General features: G+C 37.2%; 1 protein-coding gene across 1 annotated transcript in view; it reads left to right on the forward strand.

The window, feature by feature from the left end:
• Nucleotides 1-16912, forward strand: part of PRKN (parkin RBR E3 ubiquitin protein ligase) — a 665258-nt gene that overhangs the window by 544742 nt on the left and 103604 nt on the right. The window contains exons 8-9 of the mRNA XM_079333471.1: nucleotides 1229-1290; nucleotides 12614-12763. Coding sequence (XP_079189597.1) covers nucleotides 1229-1290; nucleotides 12614-12763 — 212 coding nt within the window. The remainder of the gene's footprint in view (nucleotides 1-1228; nucleotides 1291-12613; nucleotides 12764-16912) is intronic.

Genomic DNA, 16912 nt, shown 5'->3' on the forward strand with positions numbered 1-16912 from the left:
CTAAATGGAAAAATTATGTGAATACAAGACTTGTCCTAGTGTAATTGTGTCTTTTGTTAGTTTTTTGCCTGTTTAGTTATGCTGCTTTCAAGTGTAGTCTTTTTCTTTTGCATCCCTAAGATACCTGTGCCAACAGGAGATATGAATGTAGGCCATGTCTCATTGGTCTGAGTAAAACCATGGTGCTGGTGGACACTTCCTGATAGTTACTCCAAATTTATTTGTATTCTTTTAATGGCAGTGAAATTAAGAGTAACTATTTGTAGTAGCATCAGCAGAAAATCAGGTTGATAAAGGCCATGGTTCCTCCCATTTTCTGGGGGGAAATGAGGGGAAATTAAGAGCTATGCTCTTAATTTCTTTTAAAATATTTTCTCTGCTAACAAAGAAATGCTTCAATTTATGGTAAAAATAGTAAAGCCTGGATAGCTTTCACAGTCTGCACTTTCATCTCTTGTCAGGAATTAGTCTAGTAGTATACAAAAGTCATTTTAGAAAGTAGTGTACATCAGCTTTGAATTTCATTGCCAGGAAGGTAACCACAGTCCAAGCAGGTCACTAAAGTGCACAGCAGTTAGCAAGACATTCTTACTGGCTGGTACAGATCTGAATGTTTGTAGTGATTGAAAATAAATCTCATTGCAAAATTCTGGTAAATCTCTCCTCTGCCTGTGTTCTTGGTTTGTGTGTTAACACCAGCAGGTAACCACTATATATATGTGAAATGGGTTATATTTGTGACAGCCAAAATTAAAGCGATCTGTGGGGCCTATTAAATCCCTCAGGGAATCAGGAAAAGCATGTATTATTGTTAGAAATGAATCCAAACCTGTTGTGTGAATCAGAATTCAGCTTTGGGCAACTCCAACGTTTTGATGTGAGATCCTCTTTTAACAGGCTTTTTGGCTTATACTAAGGGTTGGCGGTATCTGGCAGACAGTGCTGCCCTTTTCATCTTGCTTTTGTTTGCAGTCCTCTGGGGAAAGGGCTAAAATATTCGGAATATAACCTTTCTAAGTGTTCTTGGTAGCATGCTCAGAAATGTGGAAGGATTATTTGATAGATGGTTTTCAGTATTCTGGTGCCTGCAGAGCCATGGCTAATCTTTGTAATCTTCTTTATCTAAGGTAATCTGTGTATTCTATCATCTCTGCATCTATGTGTCTTATGCTGGAACTGCACTGACAGGAAGCTCTAAAACACACCTATTTTTGTTTCTTTCCAACAGCTGGCTGTCCAGATTCCTTGATTAAAGAACTTCATCACTTCAGGATTCTGGGAGAAGAACAGGTGAGTTAGCATCTCAAAGGCAGTTTCTTAATGTCATGAAAGATGGACGCTAATGAGGCAGTTTCATCTCTCTCCAGGGATACAGAGTGTATCTCATGACCCCCAAAGACCTAAAATGTGGAGTAAAAAAACCACACAGGAGTTATATGTGAGAGTTGGGGTTTTTTCCATTCTATCTGTCAGCCCTGACAGGTTATTAATTGGTACATCTGCTACCTGCCACAGTTTTTCAGCTTTTGACTACAACAGTAAACAAACTCTCTAAAGCAGCAGACAGACAAACAATCTGACTATGGGATTGGTACTTACAGCTACTCATAATACTATCCATCCCTTTGTGTGTCCTTTTTTCTCTTTTAAAAAAGTGTTTCTCATAATTATAGCTGTGCTTTGCACTCAGAAAATTTCTGTAGAGGGACCTTAGGAAAGCATAAACAAAGTATGCTTTACAACACTCACAAGAAGGTCAGCTATTATTTTGTCAATAATGAAATTAACATACAGAGAGAATATTGAGAAATGGCCTTAAATTTTGAGAGAAGTGGAATTTACAAACTCAGTGATTCTGAAATTCAAGTTCTCTTTTTCTCTGAAGTATTCCTCCTAGGGTAGTGGTTACAAAGACTGACTGCATGACACAGAGCTGCAGGTGTTAGGGACCAAGGGGCTGAAAGCCCAGCATTGGTGTGTTGTACATGACAATATCTACATCTTTTAATGAACCTGGCACTAAGGGACTTGCACAAGGTTGTATGAGGGCTGTGACAGAGGTAGGAACAACTCCTGAGTTGTTAATTCAAAGTCTTGTTTCATCATTTTTAAATCAAATTGTATTGTCAAGAACACTCTGTTGCTTCTCCTTTCCCTGTCACTCTCCCTTTTTTTATTACAATTATAGCTGCTGTTACATTTCTAGACTTCCAATTTTCCTTTACCAGGCCCCCACTTCAGTTGTTAAAGAAAGTCACAAGTCATGTTTCTCAGAGACTCAGCTTTTCCTTAGCAAGAGATACTGGAAGCAGGAATCTGATGAGATTGAGGATTTAGGAAGAGGACATAAAAGAAATTATTACCAGGTTTGATGGGGTCAAGAGACCAATTAAAGCTACCTGACAAATGGAGGACAGAGTGAGATGAAGCTTGGGTAGAATGAAGAGATGGGGTTGATTCATGGGAGGGGTTGGGAGCAGAAACCAGAATCTTAAGGATAAGGGTCTGACAAGAAGCACAAACCAAGGACTGGAAGAGAATGACCAAACACAGAAGAGTCTAGTAAATAAAGGAAGATCTGCACTTAAGCTGTGTCAAGAGGTGAAACTAATCAGTCTAGGAAGAGTGGGACAAAAGGAGAAATTTGAAGGAAAAGTAAGGAACAGCTAAACCAAAAGTCTGCAGGTATGAGAGAGACTTGACAGACTTGACAGCTTCCCTGAAAAGCCCTAGAATGGAGTTGTGGACCTCAGCCTGACTGATGACCACTGACAGAGCAATATTTAACTTACAGACTTTCTTTGCAAATAGTGATCATTGTCATGAGGCTTGAATTATTCCATTAGCCCACACAAGTGTAAGGATTGTTGCAAGTATATTCTGTCCCTACAAAAGCATTGTTATCATGAGTCTATTGAAGACCACAGTAACTTTTCTTTGAAGTTAGCAAACACTTTGATAATCAGGAAATAAACTGGTGCAAAACCAAGAAAAAAAATTAAATATATCCAAATGAAGAAAGAAAGGAATTAGAGGCAAAGTCCCTTATTCATGTGGCTATGTGTTTATTTCTTATTTATATATATATTTATTTTAAAAATATCTTAAATGTTTCTTTTTCTGTTATCATGCCTCCAAGATATAAAAAATTCATAATTAATTATAACACTGTTTTGTCCAGACTCCTTACAATTTCAGTGTTATAAACCATCATATATTTTCTTCCACTCCAAGCAATAGCCAAAGAAAAATAGGGACATGTTCCTGCTTCATATGCAATCTTGATTTATTTTTAAAGTGCTTATGTATTTAAAGCCAGATTATAAAAGCAGAATGGACTATTGTGATAATCTGTTCTGATCTACTTTAGAATACACATTACATGACTTTTTGGGATTAATTCTTGTTTGAACTGCAGTATATTGCCTAGGAAAGCATCTATTCTTTGTTTACAAATCACTTGCAGACTTTAGATCCTATTATACCTTTCAGCAGTGAAAGACAAAAAATGTCCAGTTTCTTTCCACTACTCCACCAGCACCAGCATGTTTCCTATGTTGCATGTCTCCCATTCCTCAAAACCCCTGGTTTCTCTCTTTGACTCACTGAGCATTTGTTTTCCATAAATAAAAATATAAATTAACTGACCATGTAAATATAAATACTTATCATATGTAATATTTGTTGATTTCATTAGGAAAGAAAGGTTTTGAGTGGCTTTCAGGATAAAACCTTTTGAAAACGTGTCTGCCTGTCTATCTGAAATATCTTTATATAAATGTAAGCATTAATGAAAAACTAATGCTGAGAAATAGAAGTGTGAAGAGTTGATGATTAATATTTTCTTAAAGAAGTTGTATAATAATAAGACTCTTGTTGAAATAATCAAACTTCTTGGTAGTCTCCTGGACATGTAAAATTTCCATGTCTCCCATTCTGTTAGGAACATACATTGTGGGAAATTTATTCTAGCTAGAAAGTCTATCTTTTAAGGTTTGGCTGGTGGTAGCAAGATAGTGTTTAAAGAGGGAATCAGTTTTGGACTTTATGGAAAGACACAATCATAGTCTGCATGGTGAAAAAGAAGACTGCAAGCTTCCCTGGTACGTGATATGCATTGTGAATACCTAACTTACCACATAAAACCAGTTTCCAGTGTAATTGGCTGAAAATGCAGCACAAATACCCTCAGTAGCAGATTGCTGCCCCACTTGATATTTGACTCTTTGTGATGGTGCCAGAGAGTCTGACCCAGGGAGAGCCTCTAGAAGCAGCTTTGTCTGGTTTCTTTTGGACCCCCTTGTCACAGAGTCTCCCAGTCCACAAAGGTCTGTACAAGACAAAGAGTCTCCTGCACATGGAGTCCCAGGAGGGGTAGAGCCTGAAGCTTTCTAATTGCCCAGAGCTCTGCTGAGCTTTCTCTTGCAATTTGTTCTCACTTTTAATAATCCATCTATTTCCCCTATCTTAGTGGGTGCAGCCCAATCTGCTGGCTAACTCCTCCATTTCTTAACTATCTGAGATACACTAGGATCAGATTGAAAGATTTAGTAAGTGGGGAGCTATTGAAAAATTGCACAATGTAAGAAAGTCTCCTGCAGTAGCCATTTGCCCTGACAGGCTGGCTGTCTCTGCAAGGAAATGTTTCTGCAAGTGGTAATAGTACAAGCTGATTACAATTATGTGCTAAAAATGCACTAAACATGGGCCCTGTTCAAATACAGTGGAAGACAGGTAATTCTACAAGCCAGTGCCAGAGACAGCAGAGAAAACACTCCAAGCATAAACACCACAATATACCAGCATAGCAAGATGACTTGCAGTGAACTGTTATGGAATCTCCCTAATGACTCTATGAGAAACTTCCCTCTTGTCCCCAAAGTGATAAAAAAAATCTTGTTTAATTGTTTAAATGGAATATTGTGATTCATGAATAAAATAGCAGCTACATCTGAAGGCTGGAAGGGAAAACAAATAACACAAGAGCAAGCAATCTGCTGCTATACCTGAGTGCCCCCAACAGGTCACAGCACAGATGAAGCAGATGACTTGCTAGTGGCAGGAAGGAAGCTGCTAAGTAATGTATAGCTGTGTTTCTCTGTTACATCATCTGCTCTGACAACTTTGCAGAATGTATTGGCCAGTTCCTTGATATTTTGACAGGGGAACGATCAATTTTAACAGATCTCTCCTATCAGCTGCTACTGAAACTCGTATCACTGCTCACTTATTTTAGAGCTGTTTATATATCCCTGGAATCTGAGCAAGCCTGAACGGGGACATTTTTGGGGGGGGTCTGTTTGTTTGGTTGGGTTTTTTTGTGGGATTCTGGTTTGGTTTTCTGGGGTTTTTTTTCCACATTTCCTTGACAATTAGGGAAAACTTATGCAAAGGAATACCTTAGAATACCTTATTTAAAAATGTGCAGATGCACGTCCATGTGCTCTTCAGAGGTGGTGTGGGCTTATGCTGGTTTTTGCAGTGAGCTGTAAATTTAGGAGATACAGAAATCAAGTAGGAAATGAACACAGCGTGGTTAGAGATCATTTAACATTAGTTGAGGTTTGGAAGAATTTTGTGTACAAGGTGTGGGTGTGACAAGGTTGATTTCTTTTTATTGCAATACTTGCCAGAGGAATTTTTTTTTTTCAAATGCATGTTACTGAATATTCATGTAAAGTCAGTCTTAAAGTAATTGATATGTATTTACCCGTTCAGGCAAAAGTAATGTCATATGACAATTCTAATTAATCAGCTGAGTTTAGTACAGGAGACTGTCAAATATGATCAACAAAGTGCTTCTGAATTATATCTGAGTTAATATTTTTTGATAACTACACTTAGAAAAAATATAAGCTACATCTCAGTAATTCTAATCAGTTAAAAAACAAAATAAATTTTCACTGGATGATTTCTCCAGTTCATACTTACTAAGACAAGTCTATTTTGTTAGTATTCCAAAACCTTTATCTTTACAAGTGTAGTTTCTTACACCTCTGCTGTTTCCCACCCAGTCCCCTGGCTTCAGCTACAATTCAGTGTAAGTGATACCTACACACATCTCTCAGTTTCTGCCACTTCCCCATCTAATATCTCTTTTCTCTCCATCTCATTTGACTCAACTTTTGGATTTGTCACCACAGTCCCATCGCTTGCTCTCTATGACTGAGCTACTGCACTGAATTCTCAATCCTCTTTGCACCACCTTTTTTTTAATAGCTCACAACAAACTTTATAGTCCTGCAACTTCATAAGACTAGTGATATGCCTCTCTTTCCTTCATGTGTTATACCTTCCTGGAATGTCTCCTAACCATATCACTCAGAGGTAATTGGGATTCATGCGAATTCCTCAGTTTTGTCGCTTCTGGATTATCTTAACTTTGACCTTTAAGTTCTTGTCCTAAACAGGATATCTGGACATTCTTACACTTTTTGAACTTATTTTACAGTAGGCAAGTAAAAGTCATTTATTTGGCTTCAACAACTGAAATAAAGGATGAAGAGAAAGAAGGTACTTCTACTTAAATTTAAACGATTTTTTAAAATAAAATTTATCATTTTATATAGAATTCAAATTTCACTTCCACACAGATTTTATCTAATTTAGAGGAAAGATTAGAGCACCAGTGTTCAGGATTTCAGGTGCATGTGGAAGTTAGGACTTCTTCCATCCCTTGGATAGCTTTGATCTTCTTTCAGGAAATATGCATGTGCTCACTTTTGTGATCTGAGAATTGGGAGCCAGTAACTACTGCACTGAAATTTAGTCCACAGTTTGCAACAGCATGAGCTGAACAGATTTCCTTGCATCAGTTACAGCTCTGATGGCTGTTACTTGCAGCAGGAAGAGGAATGTGCATTTGAGCTCCACAGGGTCAGAAGGAACCAAATGTTTGGCATTCAGTCTGTTCAGACTGATCTCCCAAATATCTTCTGGAAGATCACAAACTTCCAGTAGTTTGTAAATACAGTGCTAACCCTTTCTACAGTGCTCAGTCCCCTTTCTTCATTGTATCCTATTGCCCCTAGTATATTCAGTTTGATTTCTGATACAACCTACTTCAGTATCCTCTGTTCTCTATTTTCTATTCTCGTATTCGTCACCTTGTTCTTGCTTTCATATCATTCCACTAACTGAAATCTTTCTTTTTGTCTCCCCATTTAAACTCCAGTTTAATTTTGTCTGTGAATTGTGGTGCACTGGTCCAGTTAGAGGTTTCTTACCTAAATATTTTCTTCAACAGCTGCCTTACCCAATTTTCCATGACTCTCCAGTGAAGCAAATTCCAGCCCTCTAGAGGTTGTTGTCTTCCTTGGGTGCTCCTGTGGTAATTAGGAGCTGATGCTCTGAACTTGCTCTTCCAATCTGATCAGGGACCAACAGAGAAGCTCAAAAACTTAGGAAAAATAAATTAGGGATACTCCATGGAGAGCCATATCAGTCCATCACTTTTTAATCTGTATTTTAGATGACACATTTTTAAGTACTTTTACTAGTCCAAGGAGTGCTACTGGTTTCATACTGTAAGTTGCCAAATTAAATTATGGAACTAATTCTTGGAGTTTTTGTATGTGCATAATACATATAAATAAAGTGCTTAGTCTACATTATGGACTCATAGCCTCCACAATCTAATTTTGAAACACACAGATGGTTATTTGATTTATAGGAGCAGTAAAAACAATCTGACTCCAGAAAGTAGATTTGCTTTCCTCTGAGACTCTTACATGCAGTTAAAGAAACAAGTAATTGAATTACGTTACAGAAATTTGGGCTTTACATCTACTGTTACACTTTTGTCCAAAGTTGTCTGCAAGGCTGCTACTGAGCAGATGCTTTTAGATGTGTAGGGGGGAAAAAGGGAAAATAAAGAAAACAATGCCCAAAGTGTAAAAGCAAAATTAGAATAGCTCAAGGTATGCGTGCTGTGGCAGGGGGATTGGAATAAATGACCTTTAAGATTCCTTCCAACCCGACCCATTCTATAATTCTATGATATTAAATCATAATTTGTAAATTAATTGACACAGCCATGAATCACTGTGTTCATGAAGTGTGTTTTGCAGGAGTTTTGTGCATCCAGGTGCATTTCAGTTTAGTTTTGGTATCTGAATCTCAATGTAACTGGGAAGACTGCAATCTGTGGTTAACCTGGTATTCCTGTGTCAAACCAGAGATTACAATTATATTACCCTTGATTTACAACATGAAATGATTGAATATCCACTGCTTGAAAATCCAGTATCAATCTAAGGCTCGAGGGAAACCATCCCAACCTGGAAAGTGGAGAGCAAGGAATAAATGGTTACAATTATCTAGCCTCCTTGTCTATGTCATATTGTAATTTATAATCTAAAGGCTTGACAAAGATCACACAAATGAACTTCATTCTATGGTCGAAATACCATAAGTACAGCTTATAAGTAGAGCTTTTTCCACTCCAAATTTTATTCCCTGAAATGTATAGATTTGGGCTGACTGGGGAAATTCACAATTTGAGGGGAAGATTCATGAAGGGATGCATTTTTCAGACAACAAGCAGAATGTTTTACAACTGCCTTGTTCGTATACCTTTAGCTGTCTGAGCACCAATGTTTTAGAATAAATTATATATATGAAGCTTTGGGGTTTTTTTTTCCAAATGGGTATTGAAATATATAGTTCTGGGGGAATCCAGCAACTATTTACCAACCTGTATTTTTGAGGACCTTATTACAGTAGCACATAAATGCCTGACATGCTTTGCCTGGAAGCTGTTTCTAGCAGCAGTAGATGGCTGGTGATTTCTGTGTAATTTTATGCCACTCATTACCATAGTATTTGACGTTCTCATGACTATTAATGGATTTTGCCTCTTAACATTACATTGAAATCAGCAAGTATCATTCTTCCTCTTTACAAATGGGGAACTGATGAGAAGCATAGATTAAGTGACTTACATGAAAGCCACAGGAAGGCTGTGCTGCTGCCAGGAATGAAATCAGGTGCCATGAATGCCAGTTCCATCAAGTTTCCCATGTATTATACTTTGTGAGAGGTTTTTCCTAAAAATAATTGGAGACACTTTCCTCCTTGTAGCATGCAGAACAACTTTACACATGATGAGTGCATCTCTAAATAGGAGGCACACTGTTAAAAATTGAGTAATAGATACTGTGAAATACTTTGAATGGACAAAAGAGCTAGATTCATCTTTCAATGACAGCTCTTTACATGGTAAGTATCTAGCCTAAGTTGGTTTTCTCAGCTTCAACCATAGCATTTCCATAGGGTGATTGATCTTACCTATCTTAGACATCATATCTGAGTCAGGATAAATGCCCTTCTTGAGATCTTATTTCTTCTCATTCACTTGGAGCCTTGTTTAGGCTAGATGTTTAATTTTAGATGAGCTAAAATTCTGTGAGGTGGTTCACAGTCTAAGCTATTTAGTACCTAAGCCTTAGTTTTAAAAATAGCTTAAGACAGGGGAGTTAGGATCAGAATTTTTGGGACTAAAGCAGCTGTGGTAAAAGTCACCTAATTTCAGGTGCCAGTGTCTAGGAAGTTGTCTAATCTGTCATTATTTTTTAAAAAATAGGGCACTTGAGGGCTCAGTTCTTATGCAGCTGTACACATCTAAGGACTAAAGATGAATTGCATCCCATCTGTCCTGTTAACTCTAAAAGTCTACACAAGCACTGCAACTATAGGCATCATCACTGTGGAAATTCAGACTAAATTAAATTAATTCTATGTTGGGTTTCCATTTAAGAGGTGAAGTAAATCAGCGGGTGTTGTGTGCTGTTAATATTCTTAAATATCTGATCCAGACACGTGATCAAAAACACATAATGGGCTCCAAAGACATTTAAGGGCTCTTGAAAACTGACTTGCTTAATGCATGTTGAGTGCATGTTGAGTCTGGTATGATATGCACACCTGTGGTGTATAGTAAAGGCTATCTCTGGTAGATATGTTCTGTCACTGTAAGCAAATAGTTAATATTTCATGATAATAGTTTTGGACCTTTACAAGTTTTTTATAAGTGCACCCTTAATGTAAAGTGAGTAATTTTGTTTCAGGCCACTGAATAAATAGTATTAATCCACATATGTTATGTAGATCGTCTTATGGTAGCAAACATGTGTATGTTCTACTACTTTGTGTTTCAGCTGGTTGCTGGAATTTAATTGAGCAGGACATAAGGAAATAGAAATTGGAAAATAACATAAATGTGTCTGGACTTCGAAGGCAGAATACAGTTTTGTAACCAGATATCAAGATATGCAAATGAATTAAGCAGGATCTTTTCTGGATCATTTTTTTGGCTGTTATAGTGTGAAAATCTGAGGTGAGGGTGCCATATCTACTTGGCAGGAGCCCTGTGCTGAACCAGTATAAAATGTCAAATTTGTTGGACAGAAAAGGATGTTGCTGTTCACCTTGCCAGAAAGTAAACTGGACATTTATATTCTATTTATATTCTGTACCTTTCCCTAACAAAATAAATTAAAAAAAAAAAAAAAAAAAAAAAAAAAAAAAAAAAAAGGAAGTGAGAGGAATCTCTCAATGCCCTTTTAGGCTAAGTTAATGGCAGGAAAGTATATTCTTTTTTTTCTGCTGAGAATTTTTACTGTAAATGCTGACAGAATCTCAGCCACAGTGTCACTGGTTTTTGCCTTCATAATGAGAAGCTGTTAACAATCCCACATGCAGCACAAAGTTCCCTCTTAACAGGGTAAGACAATCACCATGCTCACCTTCAGGTCCAGCCTGTGCCCTGAAGAAAAATTAGGTTAGAGAGTTTTGGAGCTATGGTTACCTATATTTCTATAAAGGCCAGCCAAATGACTAATTCAACACATATTTAGTGGAAGGATCACAGGGTTTGCTGAAAATTGAGAGCATCCACCATTAAATATTTATGGCATTACTCTGAGTTCCAGCATAATAATAATAACACAGGAAAACACCACTTGACTTCTTGAGCCCCCACATTCAAGAAGACTTTGCAGACATGTCTGCACATTTCTCAAAATACTATTATTTTCCAAAGACAAGATTCTTAACTCAGAATTTCTGGTTGTTGTTCATACACTGAAAGATATTTTGAAGTATTTTTCTCCTTTTAGATTTTGCTTTTCTTTTCAGAGGTTGTTTGGATTTTTCGTTAATTAACAAATTTGGATACTTTAAGTTTGGGATGATTTTTTTTTCTGTGATGCAAACTTGAGTGTCTATATGTTACAGTCTTTTAAGAAAACTAATATTATTTTGATAAGCCAGTTTAACAAGATGTTGTGACAGCATTTGCAGAAGAATCTTCTGAAATGTACCTAGAAGATGTGTAGTAGAGCCTTCTTTGGAATTTGCAATTCTTCTTTGTATGTTTTGTGTATGAGGGGTTGGTCCAAAAAGCTTCCATTTTCCTCTAAAGATTTATTTGGAGAGGGGTGTGGATTGGCAAAAGAATTTTTTGTTTGTTATCAACCCAAAAAAGGGAGCAGGATTTTCATGAGCCACTGTGGGATAAAATCTTATGAAGCACTAAATACTGTTCTGAGTGCTGTAACATAAAGCTCTGTTTTGTTTCTTTAGCACACCATAAAGTCTGCTCACGGAGAAAATTCATACCTACTCCCTTCCTCTTTGGCCTTTTAGATTTGCCTGTTTTCTTTGTGGCTGTTAGGACCAAATGCTTTCATTTATTTCCCTCCACAATAGAGCAGATTTATAAGTGAATCTGAAGCCTGGTTTACAGTGGTTATACAGCCACTGGTGTGGAACTGTACCAACACAGAACCCAAGAGTGAATGTGATTTACATGTGCACAGCATGATTTGTACTAGCTCAGCTTATCTCTGGCTGAAAGCAGGGTGAATTAGACATGGGAAAGTTATTGCAGTGACATCAGTCATTTTAGAGAGGCATTTTGGTCATGAGCACACACTGAGCATCTTTCTTAATAATGTTATGTGTCAGTGTCTCCATCATTAAAATTAAGGCATTTCCAGGGCCTTTTAGGCTATCAGGATGGAATTAAATGAAAAGTGAAAAAACTTAATAAAATGTCATGTGAGATTCAAGAAAAAAATACACCTAGCATTGAAATGAATGCATATAAGAGTTGTTCTGCTGATCAGTTTAAAATAAAGTTGCCTAGGAATATTTTTGCAGCCCTTGAGGTCTAAATCATTGTACTACTTCTGGCTATAGATCCCTGAAGGGGTTTTTTTTTGTGTGTTCTCTTCAATCTGTACACAGCATTTATCATTTCTTTGTTGGACTATTTTTATGATGTTTACAACAATATTTTTATAGTAATATAAGTGTACTTGATATTACTTACAAAAAAAGTCTGCTGTTTTCTTGATTTTAATATCCCACACAGTCTTCTGGTGTGAAAATGGCTGCAATCCAAAAATGATACACATGATGTGAGCTGAAGCAGTGTGACACCCTATTTAATAATACTGCAAAGCTGTAGACTCTTGACAAATAACCTGAATTTAGCATGTGAGACATTAGGACAATTGGCTGGATTGTGTGGGACAGAGCCAGGCTGTAGGATCTGGGTTTTTCCTGTGTGTGCTAGGAGTTTAACAGCAGTGTGTTCCTTGTGCTGCAGTACAGCCGCTACCAGCGCTATGGGGCCGAGGAGTGCGTGCTACAGATGGGAGGAGTGCTGTGCCCAACCCCTGGCTGTGGGGCAGGTCTGCTTCCTGAGCCAGGGCTGAGGAGAATCGTCTGTGAACCAGGCAACGGCATAGGCTGCGGGGTAAGGACCTGCATTTTCCTGCTAGTGGTGTGGGAAATAATTGGTGTTGTGCAACAAACGCTAAGACAAAGGTGGAAAATGTGATTGGCTTTTTTACCTTTTCCAGTGTTCAGTGATTCTGAACACCCCTTCACACCAGAGTGGGATAACACAGCTCAATAAACAATTTAAATATAGCACAAAGGCTTAGGAATTATGACTTCATCATATAGAATGTGTTCATTCCATAATTTTTTGCTTTATTTGGTTTAAGAAGTTGCTGAGCAGTAAGAAATTGAACTGTGCAAATGAAAATCCAAATGCACTCTAACTTTCTTCTGCTAGAACTCAGCAAAAATGAACAGGATCTTGAGCAAACCATTCATTATCATAATAAATTGTTTTTACACAAAAAGGAGCGATAGAATAGCCTGTTTGTGGCACTGTAGTGACATTACTTGCGCATGTTAAAATACACGATGAAAAGAAATATAAAAATATTTTTGTTTACTCATGAAATTGTTTTTAAGCAAGGGGAATGAACAATTAATGGTGGATTTATGGAAATCAAAATTGGATGAAACTTGAAAATACTTTCACTAAGAGATGACATCATGCGGACTATCAACATTTTTGGCAGTAGAAAAAGCAAGTACTTTACAAGAATCAAGCTTTGTGGAAGATAGACGTTCCTAGAGATAAATCTATATCTAAAAGAGCATATTAAATGTTTGGTCAGAGTGACTAACTGGTGTTTGTACTATGTGACTCTTTCCATAGTTGGCATTATGGTAAAATTCCACAAATACTATGAGAGAAGATAAAATACCTATATTTGTAATATACTAGGATGCTCTTTGTGTTCTCTTTCTTGTGGAAAATGCACTTTTTATTGCAGTTTTGATGTTGCCCAAACTGATACTGTGGAAGAATAATAGTTTGCTGAACTAGGAAGTCACAGTAACTTGTCTTCTTTGAGTAGGTTAGCATCTGTCGACCTTGGTAAGACTTCCTATCTGTCCATGCAGTGGTGCATGTAAAACAGAGTACTGCCCAAATTCACTGAGCAGACATGGCTATAAAATAAAGCAGAATCTGGGAAAGTAATAAGAAACATGACTGCATAAACAAAAGGGAATGCCTCTAGATTAACTATTTGAAATTGGTTAAAAAAATTAAATCACATATAATTTTTATTCACGTTTCTGCCTAGAAGTGATGAAAATCATACTGTGTTTTTGCAGCTTCATTCATTATCATTTTGAATCTGCAAATGCCCAGTAAATAAAGTGTACGTAGCATAAAGGATTGATACATTGCCTGGTTCAGCAAATGGCTCTGCTTCCTTCTGAGGAGTCACACTGTGCTCAGCAGGGATCAGATCTGCAGCCTGGAGTGTAAACTCACCCTTTGTTTTGAATTATGTGATGGCTTGAACATTACAGGGTGCAATTCACTCAGGCTGAAATAGTCTGGAAGCCAAATTTTGGTAGCATTAAGGTCCTTCCTCAGAATCTATAATGGAACAGAGGGGAAAATATATGCCTTTGAATCTTTCTTTACACCCTAAAAAGTGGTAGCTTCAAGAAGGATTTGTCACAGACTTCCTGTGGGGAGGGTCCTAGCACTGAACTCAGATGCTGGTGATAAAGTTGGCTGAAGGTAAAGATCCACCTGCAAGTACACCAAGACAACTAGGAATGCTATTATTTTTATTTTATTAAGTAATTCACAGTGTATTTTATTCTTAAACTATGATGCTGGTTTTTCCCAGTCAAAACCTGACCTTTTTTCAGTGTGAAGGCCTTTCATTAATTTTAATGGAATCCAGGAAGATCCATTTCAGAGCTCAACATTCCCTCATGAGAGTATGCATGATTTACAAGCTCAAAGAAAGGCCCTTAAAGAGATGAACAATGTCCCTATTATCCATCCAAAAAAGACTGCAAAAGATGTCCTCCAATATTTAACCTGTGGAGCTTAGAAATACATTCCTTGCTGAAGCTGCTAAGCAAAGAAATAAGGAAAGTGGTGTGAATATGGAGATTATTTATGAATATTTGCATCATTCTTTAAGCTGTACTTCAGTTATGTAGAGTCTCTTTTGAGGTATTTGAACATCTGTCATTGGTTGAAGTTCATATTGATAACAGCAGAAACCATATCCAACAGCAGTGGTCTGTTATTCCCACAAAGCCCTTGCAGAGAAATAGTTGCCTATTGAACAGAACAAAATGATTGTTCAGGCCTGAACTGGAATATTAGGGTAGGTAACAACTGTCAGGCAGCTGAGGATTTTGATTTGCTGATGAGATGACTTGGGGGAGAGAGGAAGGACAGGTAGTCAAGAGAAGGTCGAGAGAGTGAGTGAGAAGGGGTTTCAGCAGACATTTTAGAAAAGTAAAAGAACCAAAAAGAGAATAAGCAAGTCACCAGGGAAGGAAGCAAAATAAATATTCCAATATTCAGAGAGATATCTGTGGGAGGCAGTCCCAAACATATAAGGACTATGACCAAAACTGAAGGAATAGTGAAAAATGAACAGGTGACTGAGCCAGGCTAGGATGCAGACACTTTGGATTTCTCAATTTCTTATTCTCTTATTCAGAATGGGAAACGAGAATCTCTTTTTGCAGAGGAATTGCCATTGGGATCAAAGGGAAATCTCCAGGAGGGTGCTTATAATTTGCTAAAAGGGCCTTTGTTAAAAGATGGATTTTGTTTTGTCTCAGGAAATTTGAAAATGCAGGGCCTACAAAGAGTCTGGTAAATGCAGAACTGTACCAAAAGGATGAGGAAAGAGGCTTAAATGTAAGCATCCCCATATGTACCCTGTGCAGTCAGGCACTGCTATCTATTCAGGCTTTCAGGCAAAAAGGAAAAAAAAAAATACCAAAGGTTTATTTTGAGTAAATAGGAGCATGCAGATATCCTTTTAATGATTATGTATAATCCTCACCTGAAGTCCTGTTGTGGTACCACTGACTGACTCTACTGATGTTTAATCTTTCATACTTTTTATTATTAGCCATAAACTTATTAATTGATTTACTAAGATGCTACCATTATATACTGTTCTACCTTCATTACTATGCATCAGATTTATGTTACTAACTTCTATTGCTCAGCTATTAAATCTTGACATAGTTAATACTAGAAAACAGCAACAAAACATAGTAGATAGTACATATTGTACCAGCTGGCCTAGGTACAGAAAAGCTGTGGTAAACAAGACATATAAAAGCTTTATGAATAAAGCATTTTTGTCTTGTTTTATATTATATTGGCATTTTATTTCCTACACATTAAAGAAGCTTGGAGTTAAAAAGAGGTTAGGACAGATCTTCAAAAGGGACTATACAATTTGCTTATTTAGAAGTGTGCCTTGGTTTCTACACATACAGCTCAGTTGCTTTGCAAACCATTCCTTGTCAGTATCTTTCAGTGGAATGATAACTGACTGATGTGTCAGTGCATCCCAGATTTTGCATCCCAGATTTTGCATCCCCATTGTTATGTCCACTATGGTATGTTGTACAGCAGCAGTGGTAAATCTTTTGCAGCATGCAATACCAGTTGACCTATCCCTTGAAATGGGGTGAGAAGTGAGATACAGGAAAGTGGAGACAGAGCCTCTCCTGTCTTTTCCTCTTGAGTTTATTCATTCCTAGCATAGCATATATAAGCACAAAGAAGAATGATTTCCACAGATTGGCTGTTGTTTGATAGTCCCTGACTGGGAGACCTGACTCTTGAAGGTTCATGGAGGTCCTGAGACCACTCTAAACTATACTAAGGTGTGGGTTACAATTTAAAAGATCTTAGGAATAAGCTGTCCTAATTGATGTTTTTTATTGTTCTGCTTTGAGATCCCCTAATGTGAAATTCCAATCTGCAAGTGGGTACTCAAATGTAGTGTATTAAATGTGCAATGATAAAGTAAATTCTATAGTTTTGCAAAAGGAACACAAAATTTGGGGTTATTTAATTTCTTTTACATCATATTTACTGTTCCATAAACAAAGTGCATTGAAGAGCATAAAGAGATGTGTTCCCATCTAGGACAGGTAAAATTTTATGGCTACAGACTACAAGAAGTCCCTGAAAAAATCAATAGATATAAATACCATGTCTTCCTTATAAATAGAATTCCTAGGCTGTTGTATTACA

The sequence above is a fragment of the Erithacus rubecula genome, assembly GCF_903797595.1.
Source record: "Erithacus rubecula genome assembly, chromosome: 2".
NCBI classification, from domain to species: domain Eukaryota; kingdom Metazoa; phylum Chordata; class Aves; order Passeriformes; family Muscicapidae; genus Erithacus; species Erithacus rubecula.